This window comes from Tyto alba, unplaced genomic scaffold, assembly GCF_018691265.1.
Source record: "Tyto alba isolate M040663 unplaced genomic scaffold, T.alba_DEE_v4.0 Super-Scaffold_27, whole genome shotgun sequence".
Taxonomy (NCBI): domain Eukaryota; kingdom Metazoa; phylum Chordata; class Aves; order Strigiformes; family Tytonidae; genus Tyto; species Tyto alba.
In genome coordinates, this window is record NW_024881301.1 from 29,539,243 (window position 1) to 29,563,036 (window position 23,794).

Here is a 23,794-nt window from a genome sequence, read left to right on the forward strand (position 1 = left end):
AACCCCAGTAGCATAGCCCTAAAACACAGAAACAAACAGCACATTCAAGAAACAAAAGATAGCCATTTCTCTCTATATAGTATTGATTATACTATGAATTATAGCAAGAAATAATTTTTTTTCCACTATGAGCTTAACCACTATTACACCACAAAACCATAACTGAGCTTTACCTCAGAGCTGTAGCTATTCATCCTTCCAGTTTCATTCACTACGGACAAACGTCTCACATAGCTCACACACTCCAGCAAGAATGAACTACAATCAAAAACTCTGAAATACGAAGCACAAAGCTCTGTTTTATTCATGGTACTTTTGTTTGCCAATTAATTTGAAAGCGATTCTTACAGTGAGAAGAGTAGCTTGGCTTGGTTAAGCTGGTGTCTTACACTGTGCAGTAACAGGACAGAAGCAAAACCCTTACATTTGAAAAAACAAACAAAAAAAAAAAAAAGCATAAAAACAATTGTAGTTTGCAAAGCATAAAGGTCTTCATTGCCATTCTAACCTCACAATGTATAGACTGGTGTAACTCTACCAGCTCTGAGGGCATGATGTCATCTTCTCCAACAGGGAGTCAGTGAAATAAGAAACAGGTCCCTTCAACATGCAAGTACCACCCAACCTTTTGTTTGGTTTTCAGCACTCAAACCCTCCCCTGTTGATAAACTCGCTCTGCTCCATTTAAAAGGGAAAAAGGAGAGGAGAGGGGCAAAGAGAGGAGCGGGGCAAAGAGAGGAGCGGGGCAAAGAGAGGAGCGGGGCAAAGAGAGGAGCGGGGCAAAGAGAGGAGCGGGGCAAAGAGAGGAGCGGGGCAAAGAGAGGAGCGGGGCAAAGAGAGGAGCGGGGCAAAGAGAGGAGCGGGGCAAAGAGAGGAGCGGGGCAAAGAGAGGAGCGGGGCAAAGAGAGGAGCGGGGCAAAGAGAGGAGCGGGGCAAAGAGAGGAGCGGGGCAAAGAGAGGAGCGGGGCAAAGAGAGGAGCGGGGCAAAGAGAGGAGCGGGGCAAAGAGAGGAGCGGGGCAAAGAGAGGAGCGGGGCAAAGAGAGGAGCGGGGCAAAGAGAGGAGCGGGGCAAAGAGAGGAGCGGGGCAAAGAGAGGAGCGGGGCAAAGAGAGGAGCGGGGCAAAGAGAGGAGCGGGGCAAAGAGAGGAGCGGGGCAAAGAGAGGAGCGGGGCAAAGAGAGGAGCGGGGCAAAGAGAGGAGCGGGGCAAAGAGAGGAGCGGGGCAAAGAGAGGAGCGGGGCAAAGAGAGGAGCGGGGCAAAGAGAGGAGCGGGGCAAAGAGAGGAGCGGGGCAAAGAGAGGAGCGGGGCAAAGAGAGGAGCGGGGCAAAGAGAGGAGCGGGGCAAAGAGAGGAGCGGGGCAAAGAGAGGAGCGGGGCAAAGAGAGGAGCGGGGCAAAGAGAGGAGCGGGGCAAAGAGAGGAGCGGGGCAAAGAGAGGAGCGGGGCAAAGAGAGGAGCGGGGCAAAGAGAGGAGCGGGGCAAAGAGAGGAGCGGGGCAAAGAGAGGAGCGGGGCAAAGAGAGGAGCGGGGCAAAGAGAGGAGCGGGGCAAAGAGAGGAGCGGGGCAAAGAGAGGAGCGGGGCAAAGAGAGGAGCGGGGCAAAGAGAGGAGCGGGGCAAAGAGAGGAGCGGGGCAAAGAGAGGAGCGGGGCAAAGAGAGGAGCGGGGCAAAGAGAGGAGCGGGGCAAAGAGAGGAGCGGGGCAAAGAGAGGAGCGGGGCAAAGAGAGGAGCGGGGCAAAGAGAGGAGCGGGGCAAAGAGAGGAGCGGGGCAAAGAGAGGAGCGGGGCAAAGAGAGGAGCGGGGCAAAGAGAGGAGCGGGGCAAAGAGAGGAGCGGGGCAAAGAGAGGAGCGGGGCAAAGAGAGGAGCGGGGCAAAGAGAGGAGCGGGGCAAAGAGAGGAGCGGGGCAAAGAGAGGAGCGGGGCAAAGAGAGGAGCGGGGCAAAGAGAGGAGCGGGGCAAAGAGAGGAGCGGGGCAAAGAGAGGAGCGGGGCAAAGAGAGGAGAGGGGCAAAGAGAGGAGAGGGGCAAAGAGAGGAGAGGGGCAAAGAGAGGAGAGGGGCAAAGAGTATTACTCTTTTAGTATTACAGATGTTTTTCTTTGCACTGAAGTAACACTTAGATAAAATGTTTTCTGTTTGGTGATTTTTATTTTTTTCCCTTTTAAATGGAGCAGAGCAAGTTTATCAACAGGGGAGGGTTTGAGCGCTGAAAACCAAACATAAAATCTACCGGCGAAGAGCAATAAAATGCTTTAGGGGAAAAAAGGACATGGAAGACCCAACCTGAAATACTACTGCTGTAGAAATTAAAGTATAATTTCAGAAACTAAATAGTAGGAGTGTCTTTTCATATATGTAGTTGCTCTTTGCACTGAAGTAACACTTAGATAAAATGCTTTCTGTTTGGTGATTTTTTTTTTTTTTTAAATGGAGGGAACAAGTGTATTTTTAATTTCTTACTTTGAACCTTCCTCATGCATGACAAAAAGGTGCATTCCTCTCCTGGTTTAGGATGATTGAGTCAGCTATTCCTTGCCTGGCCAAGCTGAACAACCATAGCTCTTGTTTTCTTTCAAACTGGGCTTCACAATGGCTTTTGGATCATTAGAAACTTTGTACTGCTTAGGTTGTCAGCAGTTTTCCTATCTGCGGATTTTTGTTGTTGGCTTGTGTTTTATTTGGGTTTCTTCCTTTGGACCACTGCCAGGATGGGCTTCAATGTTGCCACTTGCTTTTTTTTTTTTTTTTTTTTTAAATAAATCTCCAGGAAGTGAAAGCTCAGCCAGAGGGACAGTAGGCAGAAGTGTGGGTCTCCATGGCCACACGGATGCCCCGGGGTGCGCAGGGTTGCCATGGCCATGCACCAACCCGCTACAACAGCAAATAGCCTGTGCAGAGAATTTCAAAACTCGTTCCTCTTTCATGGACAGCCTTCTGAATGCATCCCCAATACTCAAGTCCTTTTTTTTTTTTTTTTCTTTTGCCCCTCTCCTCTCTTTGCCCCTCTCCTCTCTTTGCCCCTCTTAAATGGAGCAGAGCAAGTTTATCAACAGGGGAGGGTTTGAGCGCTGAAAACCAAACATAAAATCTACCGGCGAAGAGCAATAAAATGCTTTAGGGGAAAAAAGGACATGGAAGACCCAACCTGAAATACTACTGCTGTAGAAAATAAAGTATAATTTCAGAAAATAAATAGTAGGAGTGTCTTTTCATATACATAGTTGCTCTTTGCACTGAAGTAACACTTAGATAAAATGTTTTCTGTTCGCTGCTAGATTTTATGTTTAAATACATGCCTCAAACAGATTTTGGGTTATTTGGGTTTAGACAGCGAAATAAGCCCCAGATGTTTCACTAAGAAAGTTTTCCACCAGGAAATTCATAGCCCTTCCAAATGCCTCATATCTAATAGTCCAAACTTACTCTTCCTACACAACAGCCACAAATATTTTCTTTCCAACAAGTTGCTTATAGGATTATTATAAATGTATCCACAGGCTACAGGTGCAGACCGCACCAGATGAATTTAGGATCATTTACCAGAGTGAGCACCAATTAAGTCTTCCTAGTCCTTGAATCTTAGAAGCATTCTGCATATCCTCTGTCCTTGCTTGGAATATTAACGCAAGCAAAATTTGTCAGAATTAATATAATTTAAAGTATACACAATCTCTACTTGCAGTTACATGAAGGTCAAAATGACAGCTTGTTTCCATAAGCCTTGTAAACTACTATTTTGAGCAGACAGTCTTGCAGTACCTTTAATGATGTGAGGACTTATAAAATAGCTTTTAAGTAATAAGATGCATAACATCGTGATTTTCAGTTGCCAGTATGTTGTGCGTGTCTCCGCTTTTCCTCATCCATAGGTAACTTTCCAAGTGTCTTGTAGGCAGTACCTGCTGCCTCTTTCTCCCCAGCACAGGAACTACCTACCTTTGCTAACACTGTTTCTGTACCACAGTTATCAGCCATCTTCCCTCTCAAATTGTTTAGTGTGTTAACATGATCCAGTTAAGCTATCAGCAAGTGTTCCCAACATTCAGGCCAGAGAACTCCTACTTCTGTTTCAGACCTGAGGAAAGGCTCACATACCTATCGCTAAGAACACTACTTCTCTTTGCAGCTTGGTCTTTTGCTTATTTTAGACTTCTTTTTCCCTTCAGAGAGCAGCACAATAATTCTAAGCAAGTAACACTACAAAGAAAAATTAATATCACATGCTTTTTCTTAAATAGGAAATATGTCAGCTGCCATCTTGGGCAGCACTATACAAGACTTTGTTCACAGGTTTAAGTAACATCCTTTTGTCTGATTATTCCGGCAACATCATCTCCCACTCCTCACACACAGTCATCTTCAATACCTCCTGTGTCTCAGAGCAAAGGAGAAAGCTCTGGCAACCTAGTTTACAAGGATTTGCTTAGATTATGTAATTTTGTTCAGCTCTGAAGGCAGTTTGTTCTTGTCTCAATTAGTTGTTTTCCCTGAACATATCCAGAGAAGGTAATCTTTAACAGAATGACAACTTTTTTTTTTTTCTTTTTTTAATAGCCTAATTGTAAGAAGTCATAGCTTGATCTGCACTAGAAAAAATTCAAACTTCTTGATTTTAAGTTTATTGAGGAATGAAACACTTCTAGTACAATAATTAAATCTATGCTATTTCCCTTTTACTGTCTTCTTTTCCAGTTAGACATAATACTTATGATATGAAATTGCACTATGTTTATAATGAGAAATTGCACTGATGAGTAACTGTAAGCCCTATACACCAACAGAAAAGTTAATACACAACTCATTTGCCCTGACTGCCCTTCCAGAACTATTGATTACTTGTGAATAAATATAGCCCCTTCTTCAGAAACAACTATTTAAATAATTAGGGTAGTGGATTATAAACAGCCTACAGTATAGATCTGCCGTTGATTTCTACTATACTTTCCAATTGTTAGAAGTGGTAGCCTTGTCCTTACACTGGAGGGGAGCCATGACAAAAAGTTCAGCATTGCATATAAAAGCCAGCCATGATGCCAGTATGTGACAGTCATAAATTCTGAGCTAAACTTTGCTAATTAAGCTTATGTAGGATCTCTCAACCTCAGCTTTGGCAATGCTGGTTCTCCTGTCTGTCATATGACAGGAGAGCAAAAAATCCTCCTACAGAGAGTGTTTGCAATCTTGGCCACCACAGGCACTGGATCCTAAATTTCAGGACCTTGCCGGCTCTCTGCCTGCCTCTCTCCTCCTACCCCTTTGCTACACTCAACCTAGGAAGATGGCCTGTGACCACAGGCCCCCAAAATGTCAGAAAAGTGGAGGTTAGCAGGTCCCAGCACAGACAGTCCCTGCTGCAAAGGCAACTTTCACATCTCCAGTCTCACCACAGGCTGCCTGGGCAGAGGCCAGAGCAGCAACCACCTCAACCTCTGTTAGCCAGCAAGCAAAGTGTGAGTGAGAAATGGTGCCAGGCTGTAAAGGCACAGCCAGCCATGCTCCTCCAGAGAGCTGGCGGCAAAGGAAAGGAGAAAGCCCACTCAGCAAGGGTGTGAGGCCACATCAAGCTAAGTAACACCTATGTTTTTGTGGGGGTGGTTTTTAATTAATTTGAATTTTAGCAGACTCACTTAATTCGCTTGAGTTTTGGTATAAATACCTGATGTGGTCCCCGGCAACCTCCTGTCGATTCTGACAGGAGAGGTTGTCAGAGGACAGCCTGTAGCACCACCAGTGAGACCTAGGGCTCCTCTGGAGAACTAAAGCATCAGTGGATCAACAATTTCAGTCTTTTGTCATATGCAGTAACTTTATCCCAACAGTACTGAGACGGCCTAGATTTCAAAGATATTTGTGCACCTTAATGGCCCCGTCAGGTGTGGGGAAAGCTCACCTAAGCAAAGACAACCGTCCAAGCAAGGGTGACAGGAACAGCTCTCAGTCACTCAGTTTGGTGAGACACCAAACAGAACGCTCAATCCATAAAACAACAACAAAGCTTACAGAGCTTTAGGGCAGAGGGTCATGTTGCAGAAAGGCATGTAAGAGCACCTCAGCATATAAATGAAAACATAACACATCAGGGGCTGAGCCAGGCATTCCTGCTTCCCTCCCATTACAGCCTTGGTTGGCATCCAGCATCAGGTGACACAGGTCACATGTGAGAACAGTGGTACATTTACCACAAAATATTCAAGACATTCTTTTCCCCAGTCATAGACCTTTTCAGTACATTACAATCATCTTCCAAAGAGTAGAATCAAGTCATTCAGTAATTTCCATTCCTGAAGGGTCAGCCCTGATTGCTAAACAACAGTGCCACGGTAACAAGTTGACCCTCCTTTGGCTGGAAAAGACATCAGGGTTGCCAAAACCTCAACAGGATGCTAAGAGAAAGGAACCTATATTCATTACTGTCTATGGTTAAACTTGTGCTGAGAGCACTTTTGGTTTACAAACCACTCTGCTGAGTTACCCTTAAATATGTCAAGCTTCACAGAGCTCTATAATCTTCGGTAACATTTCATTTACTTCCAAACCTAAAGCAATATAAAAAAAAAAAAAAAATGGAACAAATTTCATTCAAAGCCTATAGCAGCTGCTGGTTGAGTGTGTTGCAAGCCTGTATGATGGCTCATGACAAAAGAGCCATTCCAGTACCAAGTAGGATGTATTTTTTTCCCAGAAAAGAGAAAAAAGCAGAACTATCATGTTCAACAGACAAGTACAAACTAGAAGCTGTTAAGACTGAATAATTTGACAACGTGATCAACACACACCAACAAAAGGGTAACAGAAAATAGAAGTACATAATCACAAGAAAAAGCAGGATAAAGGATGCCCATCAGCTGTGCTCAGAAGGCACTAGTGTCCATTCAGTATTCAAATAATATCTACAATCAATATGTTTCAAAGTGCCACCTTGATTTTGGATAATAAAACAATTACTGTAACTTACACAAGGACAGGGTTACCACAGAAACTTACTGCTTAAGCAACTGCTTCACTGTGAAGAGCTCTTTGAAAAATAACATTCAAGAGTCAAGCTGAGCTGCACATTAAGGCCATACTGATGGCCCACCAGTCCACTGCCTCCACTTCAGATGACTCAAGCTTGCCATAAAGAAGCCTCCTCTGACCCATATCTAGAAAACCTCAGTGGCAATAGCCAAGCAACTAGGAAAATGGCTTCCAGGTACCCATCATCCATCACCACGACATGGAGACACACAGCAAAACACAAAAATTCCTTATTGTAAGGTCTGGTCTGGAGTCAATTAGCCAGCACTCTGTCATCAAGAGCATGGAGAAAATATCCTCACCTCTGACAACCATCCCATTACAATCCGGTAAGACTAAAATTTATTTGCACTGAAAGTGCCTTACACATCAAGCCAGTCTCTTATTACATATGCCAACATGGTGTGTTCCTACAACAAAAGTATTTTCTCAGTCAAATCTTTTCCCATCATTTATTTTCTATGATCTCTCCCAAAAACTGAGGATAGCTCAAAAAGTCTTGTTCCCAAAGCAAATATTAAGATTAATGGAGATATTTTTATTTAGGGTCCCATTTATAAGTTTGGTCCTTACCTTCTTCCAATGTAAATTACTGTAGCAAAAATTTATACTGTTTTTTTAAACAGAGTTCCTACTCATTAATACGACTTCATACATCACTAGCACTCTAATAGGAAACACAAACATTAAAAAGCCCCAAAGCCATTAAAAAAAAAAAAAAAAAGGCAAATCCCAAAGCAAGTCTCGTTAACACCTTCCCTCGGTGAACTATATAAATTCAACATGCCAAAATTATGGTGATCGCAGACTGTGTCATACTGTTAAACATCACTACTGTCCTGTACATTGGATTTCTATTTTTAATACAAATATGGAATGGTCCACTCACATTTAACAACTACAGCCCTCTCCTGAGAGGTAAGAAATGGAGATGTAGGTCCCTTCAGGCAAGGGAGAACACTGAACATTGCTAAGAGCTCTGTTTAAAAATCAACTTCTTAAGCAGGTATTGACATCATTATCTTGACAAATTCGGTAAAACCTTTCATCCCCCAAACTTCTCCAACAAATATTTAACTAACTGCTTTCAAATACATAAGGTTTACACTTAAGAAAAAATAGTCCATCTTGTTACTGTTTTATTGCACTACCTGGGCATCTTTACTACATCCAACTATTATAATAAAACCATAACTTGAGAATGTTTAATCTAAGATACTTTAAAAAGACACCTTTCCTCATAGCAAATTTAGACAGTTGCTGGTAGGATGTCGATGAGACAGACACAAGCATTTTTCCTTCAGACCAGTAAAATAGCGGGATACCAATTTATTTGTGAAAGGACTTGTGAAAGTTTTCTCAGTGGCTGACTCAGGTATAAAACTTATTTCAGGGAAGCTGGAAAGATTTAATATTTTATGTTGCAAACAACAGACATATTACTTTAACCTTATTTTCACTTACAGAAGCTTGAAGAATTTAAAGACAGCAAAGTAATTCCCCTGCCCCCAAATCACAGAACAACAAAGTACAAACCTATCTTCTCCCAGACAAGAACAAAACAAGGCACTGGTAAAAGCTCACTCACCAGCTTGGTACTTTGTTTTGCTTTCTATGGCTTTAGGAGACTATGCTAAGGGCACAATGTAACACCCAAAGGAGAACTGTATAAACAAAACATTAACACCAAAACCTGCCAGCAGCAACATTGGTATTTAATCTTCACGCCAGTTTTGCCATTAGGAGACGTTCAGCTGAAGAGCTTCTCCTGGAATCCCAGGCACCATGCTCCTCTGCCCACCCACCCACTCCTGCACCCAAATTGCTGACAGACCACGCTCCAAAACCCCTCGTGTTTCTAGGAAGAAGGAATGGCAAATGTCCATGAGTTAATACAGGAAAGAGAATATTTATTTTGCATTCTCCATTCTGCCACAAATGTGTGTGTGTGCGCCCAAGGCAAGGTAGGCTTTGTTGGTATTACAAGGGTTTTGTTTGTTTTTTCCTATTGCACTAGTGTAGTAGCTCTACCAGTTCCATACATCTGCGTAGAAGGGCTTCAAAGCTTTAACTCTCCTCAACTTCAAACAGAAGCTCTTCACTCAGTGACCTCAAAAAATTGCAAGTCAGATTTATGCTACTTGGTGCAAGCATCTCTGCAACTAACAGTATGTGTTTTCCAACTGGAATTAAGGAATATGAGCATGAGCACACAAGGCTTTCAATATTATGTCACAATACACAGCTTAAATGTAATTTCGTCACGAGCTTATATTTTTTTTTTAGCAGGTTACAGCAAAACCCTTCTCACAGATGGCCCTCCAGAAATTGCTTCTGAGAATCAAAAAATTACACTACTACTATTTCGAGGTTTATAAATAAGCACTTTTCTTGAAAAACTACAGCCTCTCTCCGGGCTAGTTTTCTTCCACCGTTATCTGCAGTGAAAGAAAGGAGCAGGCCCTGGTTACTTGAGACAGTTGCCCCATGCGCAAAATACCCATCCCTGTGATTTCATCCATCAAGAATAACTAAGTAGTTATCATCAATGGCCAAAACGTGTCTCCTTGAGGAGGCTGACTCACAGTGACCCAAAAAAATTACCTTGTAAACCGAGCTTGTGCTTCCTGCTGCAGTGGGGGCTGCAATGCTGAAAAAGGGCAAGGGGAAGGGTAGGAAGAATGAGAGATGACACAAACATTGCTTTGCTAAACAGGCCTTTGAAATTGCCCAAACACCTCCATGTGTTTGTATAAACATTCCGTGACTGGGGATTTGCACTCACCTCCCTTCTCCACAACAAAAGCAAATTAAACACAGTCATTAGGTTCAATTGCATCTGTTTAAGTAAATACCTTTTTCCATTTCCATTAGTAGCTCATAAAGATGGACACCAATATGAGCACCACTCAGGTCATCTCCTGGTGGTGACAGCTTTAGAATCAAGACAAAATAGGTTTTACTGCAACAGCAAATATGAGCGTCAAATTCCCTGGTAGGACACGCACAAGGTTACACAAGTATTACAGGCTATGGTAAGAACACTCATGCCAAATCACTCATATACTTCCCCCAGCAGCTAATTACAATTTCTCACAACAAATCCTATCAATATTTAACAGACATACCTGAAAATAAACAGGAATGTCAGTTTGCTAGAACAGATTCTCCTGCAAAATGTCTTGACATGACACCTATTCAAAGTTATAACTAACAGTCTACAAGAGATACTAAATTTGGTTAACAACCTGCTCATGATTGTATTCCCCTTTCTGGACCAGGAAAACTTTATATATATTCCCCCATTTTTTTCTTCTGATGTACAGTTACCCCAACCCCATCAGCCTTTGGTTCTCTTAGGAATCTGCCTTCATAAGTAACTCAAACCATAAAAGTTATTAGTAACCACACAGAAATACAGCATGAGATGAGTCACTTTTATTTCAAACTGTCAGTCAGCCTATTAAAAAGTAACATGCAGGCATGACTTCAACATCAGTATTAACTTCCCGTGACCCACCTACAAAGCACGCTTCAGTCTTGACTGACTTAGAAGAAATGGAGAAATAACCAACATGAGAGGTAGGTATATTATTTGCTTTGTTTACATCTATATATACACACAATCATTCAAGAAAGCAATCTTTTTACAGTAATTGTTTGTAGTCTATTTTTCATCTAAACACAGAGACTAACTACCTGGCAGCCTACATCCCATGCCGGTTCCTTCAGAAGAATTCACTGTGGAAAAAGAGTTTTTTCATTTGAATATTTCTTCAAACTTTATTTTACGAGTTGTTGTTTAATTATGTCAGAGATTTAGATGATTGTTTTTATTTCAGTAAATCTAATTTGGTAGATGAAGAACAGGAGAGCATAATTTTAATCCATCTCCTTTGAAACTTCTTAAAATAACACTAGCTGATGACCACTTGTGAGATAGCAAGCTATTCTCCCCTAGCCAGCTGCATGTATCTTTCTGAAATATTTGCTGGAATATCAGTGACAAACCATAACAACAGAAAGGAAGTAAATATAGCTCAACTTTCACTTCACTGAAAAATATTTCTAATCTCCTTTTTGTCACTCAAATCGCACCTAGCCATAACGATTTCCAAATGCTGTGGGCTGTTACCAGTGGCTTTCCCACAGAAGCAACATCAATCTAAAGAATGGTTTTAAGGCAAGGGCATTCTTTCAGCAGCCTACCAGAACTATCAAAGAATTTAATGCAGTAGGTCACTTACTTGAGGTGTAACCACACTAGTCAACTTCATCAAGTTAAGAAATTACCTTGTTCAAGATCAAATCCTAGAAGTCACTAGACAGCATTCTGCCTATTGCCTTTGTCAACTTCTAATTATGTCAAACTGCCAAAGCAGAGCACAACTGATAGTGCACAGCACGTCTGAGTGAAGCCTATTTTTAGCCTGCAATTCAATCAGCACTCTTACAACCACTAGGGTTAAAGCCCAAGAGAGCCATGTTACTATATATAGGCCAATGCAATTACATGTTGAAACATGTTGAGAGAATGCAATGGTAAACCCATGCCAGGAGGAGCAGCACTAGCCAGACAGTTGCTCTGTGCTAGAGGATCTCTTCACTGGCAGAGCATACACTCACATCTTGCCCATCTTGATTATCAGTCCGCAAAGGAAAATATTAAAACAAATGACAGTTTTACTCCACTTCCTTTCAATGTGATTTCGTGCTTATGAAAGACAGACAATGTTTTGGCAACCTTGAAAATCAATACCCTTTCACCTTCATTGGCAGCTGTTCAGGTGGCTTAGCTTTGTCAATGCTAAAGCAGCCAACTTCAATCCTGCCCAGAAAATACTGCCAATGAGGAGACAACTCAGTCCTCACCCTGTGCGCTCCTGAACTTCTGTGGTGACGTAGCAGTACGAGGACCTGTTTTGAAACAGCATTTGCAAGGATGCTTTTAAATACCTGTCTTTCATAACGCTGAAAAAAGATATTTTAAAATTTCTTCAGGCCAAGAAGTTTTTATACATTCAAGTGATAACTCTTAATGAAAAATGTTTAAGTTCTCACTGTCGTCTTAATCTTCAGGAATCACATTTTCAGGCTTTTTCCCTGCAACTATATAGACTTTTTTCAAAAAAATTCAAAAAACAATTCTTGCTGTGTAGCAGACAGATTCAGACTTGGGACCGACAGAACCTAATGTTTTGAGACTATCAAAACAGAAGTGCCACCACTGTGTGATCACATATCCTCAAAGATATATCTAAATGATCTATCAAACAGTAATGTCTTTCATACACTAAAACTGTAGCTGAATAGTAATCAACGATGTGAGGAAATGTAAGGCTGTGTTTCATTACCAGTTTCCCAGGACCATTAATCTTTTTTTGATACAGCTTCTGAAAACTAGCCTAAACAGTATTCTCTTCGTCTTTGTACAGATGAACTTTAAGAGATTCAGACCCCTTAACAAGAGACGAAGACGACAAGGAACATGTACAGATTCTGAAGACTTTCAAGCTCCACACACATATAAATCAAGGCACATCTACTCAGCAAATAAAGAATATCTGCATATTGAGATAATTATCTCCATTCACTATTGCAAGCTTCCACATACCAAACTTACTACAAGTGGTTGTTTTTCTGAAAGGCACTTTGAGTGCTGCTCACTTCTCTTCAGCAAGTGAAATAAAAGCACCAAAAAACCCTGAACTCCAAGAATCTGAATATTAAGTTCAGAAACTCAAAGATATAGGCATACACTAGGCTTAGCATGAATTCACATTCATAACTGTGTTGGCCTTTTTCTTCCACATTTCAAAACCTACCAAAAAAAGTCCATTGAGCAGACAGGAAACCTAAAAGCTTAATTAAGTAGCATCTGAACTGTGAAACACAGCCTGAGCCTCAGAAACCACACTCCTTTACCTTCTAAAAGATGAGGATTTTCTTCCACCACTTCACCCACAACATTCAGCTTCATCAGGAAAATGGCTCATTTTCCTTCTTAAGCCAAAATTCAGTCTAGAAGCAGTTTCTTAACTACAGTAACACATCTGTAAGGCAGAATAACACCCAGTAAAACCACCATACAGCAGCTGAAACAATACTGCAGATTTTAATTTTTATTAAATACTTGTTTTAATTTAAATTTAATTAATTTTATTAACTAATAATTGCAGTTAATTTTTTAATTAGGTTTAAAAAAAATCAACAATTGAATTCAGCATCTAAGCAAGAACACATTACCATCTACAAAGAAAGCAGACCAAATCTAAATGCATTACTTCCAATAATTTAAGCTCACTTCTGCTCAAAAATGTGGAAAAGGGACATAAGCAAACATCATGAGGAGTATTTCAATATGAAATGAAGGCTGCATAAGACAGGAAGGGAATGCTTGGGTCACAAGCAAACAAAACAATGCATACTAAATCCATAAGAGTTGCACTCCTTTCTGCCTTGTACAGCCACAAGACATCTCACGTACTATAATCAAACCAGAACAAAAAATTAATGGTAAAATGAGAACCCTTCAACTGTAACCAGCAGTGATCTTTGCAATACATTAATCATTTAGAATACTAACACAGGTTAAATCCGTCATGTCTGTCTGAAATAAAATACCATGTTTTACTTTTACCCTGCTTTTCCACTTGTGAACCTCACTTGTGCTCACTGGAGAGTTCCAGGCCTTCTGCATTTGTAACAACTGGTAGCATGATACAGAGTATTTGAAAGAAAGGATTATGAAAAACAAGGAAGAACACCTGTAAAGATTGAAAAGCATAAACAGGGTGATTTGCCCTAGCAGTACCTTTTCTTTCTCAGGCACGCAGTTTTTCAAAAAAACACCCATTTTCAAATCCCACTACAGTTTCCTAACAACCCACCTAAAGGAGTTGGTCAAAATGCGCCTCATGAAAATTAGGGATACCTATTGAGCTTTCTTCTTTGTACCTGAAATTTGTAGCAATCCTGCAGGCTTGCTTTTTGAAATTCAAAAGGCACCAGCCTTATGACCAACGCACTTTCATAAACAGACACAAGTAAGTCTGCAGCTCACCTTCTTCCCTTGGCCACTCACCACTATCAGGCTTCTCAGTACCTGCACCCTTTTGAAAGTGACCAAGTTCAAAAAAAAACCAAACACCAAACCCCCACCCAAAAAAAAACCAAAAACCAAAAAAACAAAAAACAAAAACCAACAAACCAAAACACAAGGAAAATGCCACAAATTCACTTACTTTTGATAGGCAATGGTTAGTCACAGAGGTCCTCACTGCCTATGAGACAGGGCAGCACAGACAAACTTCATAGTTTGAAGAATCTCCCCTTTCTTCTAACTGTCACAGAAAATAGCACGGTTTTCTTTCACTCCCTTGTTTCTTATTGCCTCCTCTTCTCCAGCTGATCACAGCTTTTAACTGTTCGGGCCCGGCAGGATTGCTCCACTGCTCAGGTGCAAGGACTAAAGCTCAACAGGTCTCCTTAATTTTCTTCCTGGCACACCTGGGAGGGTCTCCCCCCACCAGAGACCTCCCATAAAGAGAACAAAGGACTCCAGATTTTTGCAAACCAAATCCCTCACAGTGCTAGAGATGAAGGGGCAAGACAAACCACAGCCCTCTGTGCATGGAGTCAAAGGTCACGCTCTAGGGACAGCTGCCGGCGCATGGTAATAAACAGAGGGTAGATCTGTAGCTCTTGATTTCTTCACTTCCCATAAAATACCAAGTGTTTCTGAGTACTCCATTTATGTCTACCCCACATCTAGAAAGGGGTCATCACTGGTGCTTTGGAGAAAATTCAGAACTTCTGTTCCACCCTGATAAAAACCAGGCACAAGTCACCATTTGGCATTTCACTGGCACAGATTCCTGTTGGTATCCTGACTGCGTGCCCTGCTATCATGCTCCTTCCTCGCAAACCTTGCTGTAAAATAGCCTCATAGTAATGAAGTAAGAAAACAGACAGGACACGGTTTTTCAGCTAGCCTTACCTTGCACATGACCCCTGGATGAGCAAACTAGCTGGCATAGATAATGAGAGCTAAAGCTGCCTCCTCTGCCATCCCCCAAAGCATGCCAGGCGGTTCACAACAAACATGGTGAGAAGCCCCACCAGAGAAGGGCCAGAAACATCATCTTCTCCTTGCTGATAACAGAGACATCAGAAAGAACTAGATACAAAGCCCCCAGGCAGCTCACCAGCAGCTGAAGCAGCTACTTTGCCTCTGAAGCTGTTGCTTGTGACTGCAATAGTACATTTACAATTCTAAAGAAAACACTTATTTTTCAGTTTCACTGACAAAGGTTGAAGGGCTCATTAGTGAATCTGAGGCAACTAGTTTCAAAGAACAGTGCTGAAACACCTCATATTTTCAGTTTTGAGTCGATATCAATGTTACTTACAATTATATTTTTAACTGGCACAGTCTGTAGTTTCTAAAAGCAAAAACCAAGATGAAGGCATAAACTTTCTTTCTTTCCTAAATAGGGAAATACAAGCTATCTGTAAGTGCATGTTATTCCACTATAACCATGCATGCTATGTACAAGAGGAGAATTGTACTACTTTATCTATAACAATAGAGTTAAAGCAATATAACTGGTTTACCTAAACAAAACACAAGACATGGCTTATTATTTTTGTGGCTGATGACCATAAAGCTTCAAACCATACACACCCCTCCACTACCATATGTAATCGCATGTACTCGACTTTGTATTACAACTTGTTTATTTATGCAGCTTTTCCTCATCTTCCTGGTATCAAGAGTTTAACTGTTAGTATAAGACAGCACTGTCCAAGCCTCATTTTTCCAAGTATATATACTTTGCCTTAAAAAACACTCTAGAACTACAACTAAAAGGAGATGAGGCTGCTTTTCCAGTCACCCCACTCTTTGCTACTCGGCCTACTGAGCACTACCATGTAAAATGATGATCAATGCGATCAAAAGATTAACAATGATGCGTTGCCCTTGTTCAGCAATAGTGACTAGGCATCCAGGATCAAAATTAGCAATTCTCCAGGACTTTGCAATTCAAATAAAGACCCTACTCACAAAATGGATAGAAGGTCAGTTTAAAAGTGTGACTACTAATGTCAAATAGTCATACTGAAAGTGAAGGAAAAGGTCTAACCCTTTTTTTTTTTTTTTCTTCATAATTTTATTTAAAGCATTCTTATAGTGCTGAAAATGACAGAATTACTTCTTTTAAAGTGTTTGGAATTGGAAACTGTAATGCATTTTTAAAATATGTATGTGTTAAGCTGATGACATGTGGAAAGTGAACTTTCAAGTCTCACTCACCTTTACTTCAGTAGTTTCACGTGCCAGACAGTTGCAGATGTTTCTAGGTAACTGGGCCTACTAGAGAGCTCACTGCTACTTTTGTCCCAACTTGTTCCTCTGCTAAAAATATGTAACAACATTCCTTGCTGTCTTATTAATAACTGTAATACAATATAAAGTTAATATTAATATAATGCAACCCAGGTGGTGTGGAAAGTGATGACAGAGGTGCAGTAGCTGGCACTCTTTCCTCTGAGCCGGTAATGCAGTATCTTAGCACATGGGTACAGCCTACAGAAAAAACTGTTTACCGAAGAAGGGGTACAGCCCCAGCCCAGGCCACTTGGAGTCACTGAAAAAAACAGGGCACTTTTTGATAGAGTAAAGGTACCAACCTGTCTTGGCTGAATTCTGGGCAGAGAAGTGGAGCATAAAACCAGGTAGTGCTGTCACAGGTGATAATGGGATGGATGGGTGACTTACAGCCCAGCTGCCTTGCGTGCAGTTGCACAAGGGTTGTAATACTCATCCTCACAACCCAGTGGGTGAGGTGAGACAGAAAGAAAAGGTACTCTCGTTTAGACGCTAATTACTGGTGAGGTAGGACAGCTGTGCAAGCACTGGTAGAAAGAAATCTCTTCCTGGAAGTTTTTAGACCTTTATGCTTATTTGAGACAACATGGGAAGAGGAGGAGATTGCAACATGCCAGATCCCACGTCTTTCTCTGACCATTCCTCCACCACCATAGGTACAGACTGAAGTTGTCTTAATCTCTTACTAACTGAAGCCATTAGCAATTTTCATACAACAATTTGGAAGAATTTGGAAGCAAGGAGGTAGCTTGAACAAAACAACAAAATTTGTAATTGCAAGTACAAGACCTGGGGTATGATAACAGCAAGGTCTAACTTCTTCCTATTAATCTCCTTTGTTTTATTACAAACCTCCAGCAAACACATGGTGATGCAAGATTCCAGAGGCTGCACCTGACCAATCTGTGATTTCAGAATTTAGTGGTACCCTGAGAACTACCAGCACGCCCACTCCCATCCCTCCTGACACCGAGCTCTATGAAGATACTTAAGCTATAAGCAGCCAATCTGAGAGACTTGCAAGAAAAAGTGTCAAATTCAGGAATTCTCTGCGATAGGTCTGCTCCCCTGCTTTTACAATACAGCTTTTAAGCCTGTATCAAACAACTGAACTGTAACTCGCCCAAACTGTAACTTGTTCAGAAGAACCTTGCAAGAACTTCAAAGACATCTCCTGTCAAACTGCCAGAGATAAAGCCCAGCATTTGACAGTTACTTTGTCTCTGAGGTACGGGTATCCCCCTTCCTTTGAAGGCCCACACCGCAGAAGACAACAAGCTGCTGGGGACTGTGAAGGTTTTCACAGTTGTGCTTTTGGGCGGGTGTTTATACTCCCCCAGAAGAGTGTTTCACACAGGACTCTGATGCGGCCTGTGCTTTCAAGTCAGAAAACAGAGCTGAATCCTATCCCCTCTGCCCTCGTACATACCTCCCTGGAAAATTCAAGCACACACGACCACTACAGGCTCAAGCTCTTGAAGCATGGGATTTTGTCACCTCCAGAAATACTTGGCTAGACCCAGAATGCTTTGAAAACCTGTTGGAAATAACCATTGTGTTAAATCCCCTCTTCACTTGAAGTATGAGAAAGGGCTGATGTTCCTTCTTCAGGGAACAGCTGTTCCATTTGCTGCTACCTCTAGCAGGATCAGGATCCAAGCCATCCTCTCTTCTTCTGCTTTGGCCTACCTTCTGTGCACCAAGGCGTTTCTTAATGCCACTGTGCTTCAGGGAAACCCAGGGAAAATGAGCCAGCTGGTAGGTTTTCTGCTCTCGACAAACCTGAGGTTGATGCCAGGATGTAAGCCTGGCACCAAGTTCAATGCCAGAGCTGAGCTCTATGCCAGGACACAACCCGGTGAAACAGCCCCTGCTATCAGTTTACATCACACCATGCCCCAGAGTCAGCCCTGGCTTTAATCTAGGGCTAAATCACAGCAGCTGGAGACGGAAATCTGGATGGTTTCTTTATGAATGAAACTCCCAAATCCCTCTAGTGCTCATTGGATTTATTTGCTTATACTGCTGTTTTTTTGAATGACACTGTTACTAATTACACATTCTTGGAAAAAATTTAAACACAGAACTTGCCTCCAGTTTTCTCTGAGGGAACAGGAGGTCAAAACAACTATCCTTATAGCATTGTACCTCCTCTTTTCACCATGACCACCAGTACACCACATGCACTCTGAGATTTTTTGGTTTTCCATTATTACACAAAGTATTTCCATTACATTTTCTTCGTAGATTAGACAGTGTCATTTCCTACACTATGATGAACATATACTTCTTATAGAGCTGACCCAGCACTTAATGGTACAGTGGGGTGTGAAAACAGAGTATGGCAACATACTCAGCATGCTGCAATTATGTGAATAAGTTATAATGAAGATCTCTAAAAAAAGCACACCACTTGACATTGGCCATGTATATATATCCACTCTCCTGAACAACCCTGTGTCAGCAAGTCAGAAGTATCAAGTAACTCAAAGCAATTCAAAACCAACAAACCCCAAGTACCAAATTAGATTCAAAGCCCATTATTGGCACTGGGCCTGAGCCACAAATTTAGAGCCAGTTCTGAATTTTCCCAACGTTCACAGAAATGGGCAAAAGGGATATCTGAACTCAGAGTCCAGACTAGATCCGGTTCTCATTCATACAATGGACAGTAAGAGACACCTAAAATCAGAAACAAAGCAGTAAAAGCCAAATCCAAAATGACACCTTGGGCAACCGAATCAGTGTGAGCAACCCAAAAAAGTTCTGCAACGTGGCTGCATTACTCAGCAAGAATTTGTAGATGTGTCTAAAAATACTGCAACGGAATTTGTGGTACTTCATTGCATTGGCAACTACGATGGCATGTCATGATCTAGCACCAGGGCACCTGAAACCACAGGGAATAGCCAAGGCAAGCATTCCTGAGGGCAGTGCCCTGCCCCGTGGGGTTCAGTTCGGTACACACGCACCGGGCACGCCTGCCGCACACACGAGGCAGAACTGAGAGCAGCCCAGGTACAGCAAGCTGCTTGACCCAGAGACATGGCTACAGGGAAAGCTATGTGCACGGGGGGAAGCAGGGAAAAGGGGTAAGGGAGGAGGTTACAACTAGGCACGGAACTCCAAGTGAAAGAAGGATTGCAGACACCTTTCTTCTCGGCTTTTCCCATCAGCCGGTTTAGGTGCTCCACCTCATCCAGATACTTGATGCACTCGGGGCAGTAAGCACCATCCTAGCTAGTGTTCATGGAACTGAGTCACCTAACTTCACTGCACTCCTCCACAAGGATCTAAAAACATTGCAGAAGACGCTGTATAGATCTAGACTTGCATCCAGACTCAAGTATACTTGTAAGTTTAAAGAGAAGTAGTAGTAAAACCAACATGTGAAATCAGGAGCCGTACTTTCAAAGAACTGGACTAAAGAAATGCTGCCCTTTGGAGTCAAACTATAATATTTGTTGGTTACAAAAAAGCTACTAACAACATACTATGATAGGTCAGAATGTCAAAGCATTTTTCATTTCAGTTTTAAACGGTTTCCTTAATTATTTATGATATTTAACTTAAAATTACTTACAAATTATTTTATTAACTAGAGAAATACCATCGTCACTACAAATTTCAACTCAGCCATGGCGAAATCTGACACCCACTGAAGTGAGCTGGATTCCCGCTACTGACTTCATTCTCTCAAGGACATCCCACAGCAGCGGGTCAGCTACAAGGAGATGTACAAACCAGCCAATGATCTGAAGGCAGCAAGTTGACACCTCTGTTCAGAGAATAAGTGACTATTCATTCAAGCCAAAAGATAACAACTTGAAAACTGATGAAAGCAAACTAGCATTGATCATTCAAACTCACTGACAAAAAAGGCAACACTTTGTAAAATTTCAGGAATGATTTAGAGATCAGCATTATTACCTATTTGAGCTATAAACTCCTAAGTCTCTGAAAATATTTTGCTCTAGTCACCATCAAGATACTTAATGGACCATCAATCTATTAGCTCACTAATTTTCAAAGTAATTAGTCAATCAAGCCTCAAATGTGTCAACATGAACTGACACCTGGATTTCAACCTATGCTCTGCTTTGACAGCTGCATTCCTCCAAGATCATAGTTTGTCCTGATGTCTGGGAGAAACGGAGCAAAATCCTTCTCGGTCAACTACTGAGGTGATCCACTAGAGACCAGCTGAATACAGTTACGAGGAAAAGCTGCAGAAAGAATATCCCCCGCCTCTGAAAAAGAAAATGAAAAGCCTGTCCTTAAAAAGCGACACGAATCAGTTGGTTCTACGAAATCACACACACAACGATGTAATGCCCAACACTGAAAGTTCACACTAACTGCAAGTGCACGCCAAGAACTAAGCTTTCAGTAGAACTAGTAACGGTAAACCAGCCTAATCAACACTTATTTTTGCAGAAGCTAAAAGAAGACCAGGAGCCATAATTAAGGCACTCTAGAAACAGGCTCTGGTTCTGCAAACACAAGGGTAACCGTAACCATGTAAGCAGATTTCAGTGAGCCTGACCACATCATTATAACAGCAGAAACAAAACATTTGCAAGAGTCAGAACCTCAGATTAACAAGTCGCTGGGCCAGGACTTGCCTCTAGCAGAGCAGCCAGGTTTCAATAGCCAGGTTTAGAGCACCTCTAGAAACTTAGGTCATCTTTCACCCAAAGTCTGCAAGTCCAGTTTCCAAACATTGATTAAACTTGAGAAACACACTACATGCTGAAATGGAGGGCAGGGGTTAAATGCATAGAAGTGGCCATGGATTTTCGGTGGCTCCTAAGACACTAAAGCTGGGGGGGGGGGCAGGGGGAGGGAGAGAGGATGTTAATTATTAGAAGGTTATAAAGAAAACACCAGCAGAGTATTCAAAGCAAAGTAAAAGCAAAACACAACACAGTGGAATAGTCTCAAAAATCACATCGAATTAACTGTAATTCCAGATTTTAAACTATCTTTTTATTTACTTCAGTAGTTGTCGGAATCCATCCTGCCCTTCTTTTAATTAGCTCTGACTCCAAAAAAGCCTCCCTTGAAAACAATGAGACCAGTCTCTGAATCGGGGATGACTGAGCACATGAAAACAGAATTGACCCAGCACACCAAGAGCTTCCAAAGGTTTTGTGCATTAGGCAGAGCTCTGTTCACTGGATGCTGTATCCTTGGCAACTATTATGCAAGAAACCGTTCTACAAATGCAAAACTTCTGTCTGCTCCAAGAGCTTTTCTCTGAAATACTTTTATGGGGTTTTGGATATCCTTAAATCTAAAGGCACACACAGTCCTTTGTCATCTTCCCGCAAGCTCCCAAGAGCAAGATATAATACAACAAGTGATGTCAAGAGAGTATTTTCCTCCCACTTCATCAGAGAGCGCATACAAGTTTTATAGCTTTTACTTTGTTTTCTTCTGGGAAGAAAAAAGAAGTGGGCATTTTTCCTTTTTTCTTTGGTGCGCTCTGCAGAGCTAATGTGCAAATACAAGATAATAATGAAAGGACATTATTATTATTATGTCAATCAGTGGCATTGCTTCAAAAACCGAAAATTCAGGGATCACGTCCGGGTGCCTGACATCAAGGGCAGAACTACAGATGCCAGCGTACGTATTAGAAGAAATATGCAAGAACAGATAGGTAAGATTTGACAAGGGCCGTGGCAGTAACATGCTGCCGCTCTTTGCGAGAGGCGCTCGTAGCGCTGATTGTTTCAAGGGCAGCAGACACGCTGCTATTTTTACCAAAGCCCTGGGTGTAACTGCCCAGCTCGTTAAACCTGACCACAGCAAAGCTCGGATCCTGCCTCCGCCACTGCGCTCCTCACAGCTCGGCTGCCCTTAAACAACACGTTATTCCCCAGCACCCCCGGACAGTCAGACAGCACTAGCGAGGAACAGGGGATGCAGTATTTGCTACCCAACTATGGGCTTTCCCTTGGTGTTTCTGTTTGGGGGGTTTGTTGTGTTTTTTTTTTGTTTGGTTGGTTGTTTTTTTTTTTTCCCTCCTGAGAAAAACGTACACCAGTTAAAGCAGAGGCAGCAGCTGCCCTTGAAGGGGTTGGGGAACACGCGAGAGCTCCAGGACCGGAGGAAACAATTATACCGCCAGGGCTAGGGATGGAGCCGGGGGGGGCAGCACCTCCGCCGGGCGCGGAGCCCGGGCTGCCGCCGCGCAGGGGCCGGGGGCCGCCCGCCGCCCTTCGGCCTGTCCTTCCCCCCCCCCCCCGTCCCGTCCCGTCCCGTCCCGTCCCGTCCCCCCCGGTACCTTCTGAGGGGCGCGGAGGAGGCGGTGCACCCCGGCCAGCTGGGTGGCGAGCGGGATGTCCTCCCGGAAGGTGTACAGCGGCGGCCGGGTGGGCTCGGGGAAGTTGGTGCTGTTGAAGGGGTCGGTGTCATCCAGCAGCTGCACCCGGCACACCAGCGTGGCCATGGCGCGTCCATCCACCGCCGCGGCCGGCGGAGCGGGGCACCCGCCGGCGGCACCGACGCCGAGGCGCTGCGCGCGGCGTGCCGCCCGCCGGCTGGGAGGCGGCAGTCCCGCAGCTCCCCCCCCCCCCCCCCCCCCCCCCCCCCCAACCCGGCGCAGGCTGGCCCGGCCAGCAGCCTCCCGCCTCACAGCCGCCGCGCCTCGGGGAGGCGGCCCATGCCAGCCCCCCCCCCCCCCCCCCCTCACGCCCCGCCGCCGGGAGCCACGAGTGCGGGCGCGCTTCAGGCCGAGCAAGGAGGCGGCGCCGGAGCCGCGGGGCGCGGGCAGAACGGCGGCGGCGGCGACAGCTCCCCCATGCCCGGCCGCTGCGCGCCGAGCGGGCAGCGGGACTGCCGCCGCCGGCACGGGCAGCGCTGCAGAGGAGGGCGGCCAGCGCCTCCCCGCGGCCACCGGCGGGGCCGCCCCTCGTCCCCCCCCCCCCCCCCCCCCCCCCGCCGGCCTGAGGAGACCTCCCCGCGCCGGGAGGGAGGGTCCGCCCGGGATCCCCCGCCGGGCCGGGCCGGGAAGAGAAGGCGGGCAGGGCCGCCAGCCTCTCCCGCGGCGGCAGGGGCGAGGGAGAGCCCTTCCCGCCGCAGCCCTCCCCTCGCCGGGCCGCGGCACCTTCCCCTCAGGGCGGAATAACGGCCCCTCCGGCGGCCGCGGGTGAGGGCCGGGCCCGGCGGGCGGGCAGGGCCGCGGGCAGCGCCAGCGCTTCGCGGTGCTCGGTCTTGCTGTCACACCCCAAGTGTCCCAAATCCTTAGTGTCATAATTGTCCGGTTCAAAAAACGAAGCTTTAAATAATATCTGCTTTTTTTTAAAAAAAAAAAAAAAAATTTAGAAACTGACCTGAAACCTGGGTATTCGACCAAGATTGTTGGGTGGGTTTCTCCATCTTTG

At 43.7% G+C, this 23,794-nt stretch overlaps 1 protein-coding gene across 10 annotated transcripts in view; it reads right to left on the reverse strand.

Annotated features, from left to right (window-relative positions):
- FHOD3 (formin homology 2 domain containing 3) overlaps window positions 1-22,965 on the reverse strand; it is a 415,762-nt gene extending 392,797 nt beyond the window's left edge. For all 10 annotated transcript variants that reach the window (XM_042797959.1, XM_042797958.1, XM_042797961.1 and 7 more), the window contains exon 1: window positions 22,696-22,965. In XM_042797959.1, coding sequence (XP_042653893.1) covers window positions 22,696-22,860 — 165 coding nt within the window. In that variant the 5' untranslated portion in view covers window positions 22,861-22,965. The remainder of the gene's footprint in view (window positions 1-22,695) is intronic.
- Window positions 22,966-23,794: the final 829 nt, after the last annotated feature.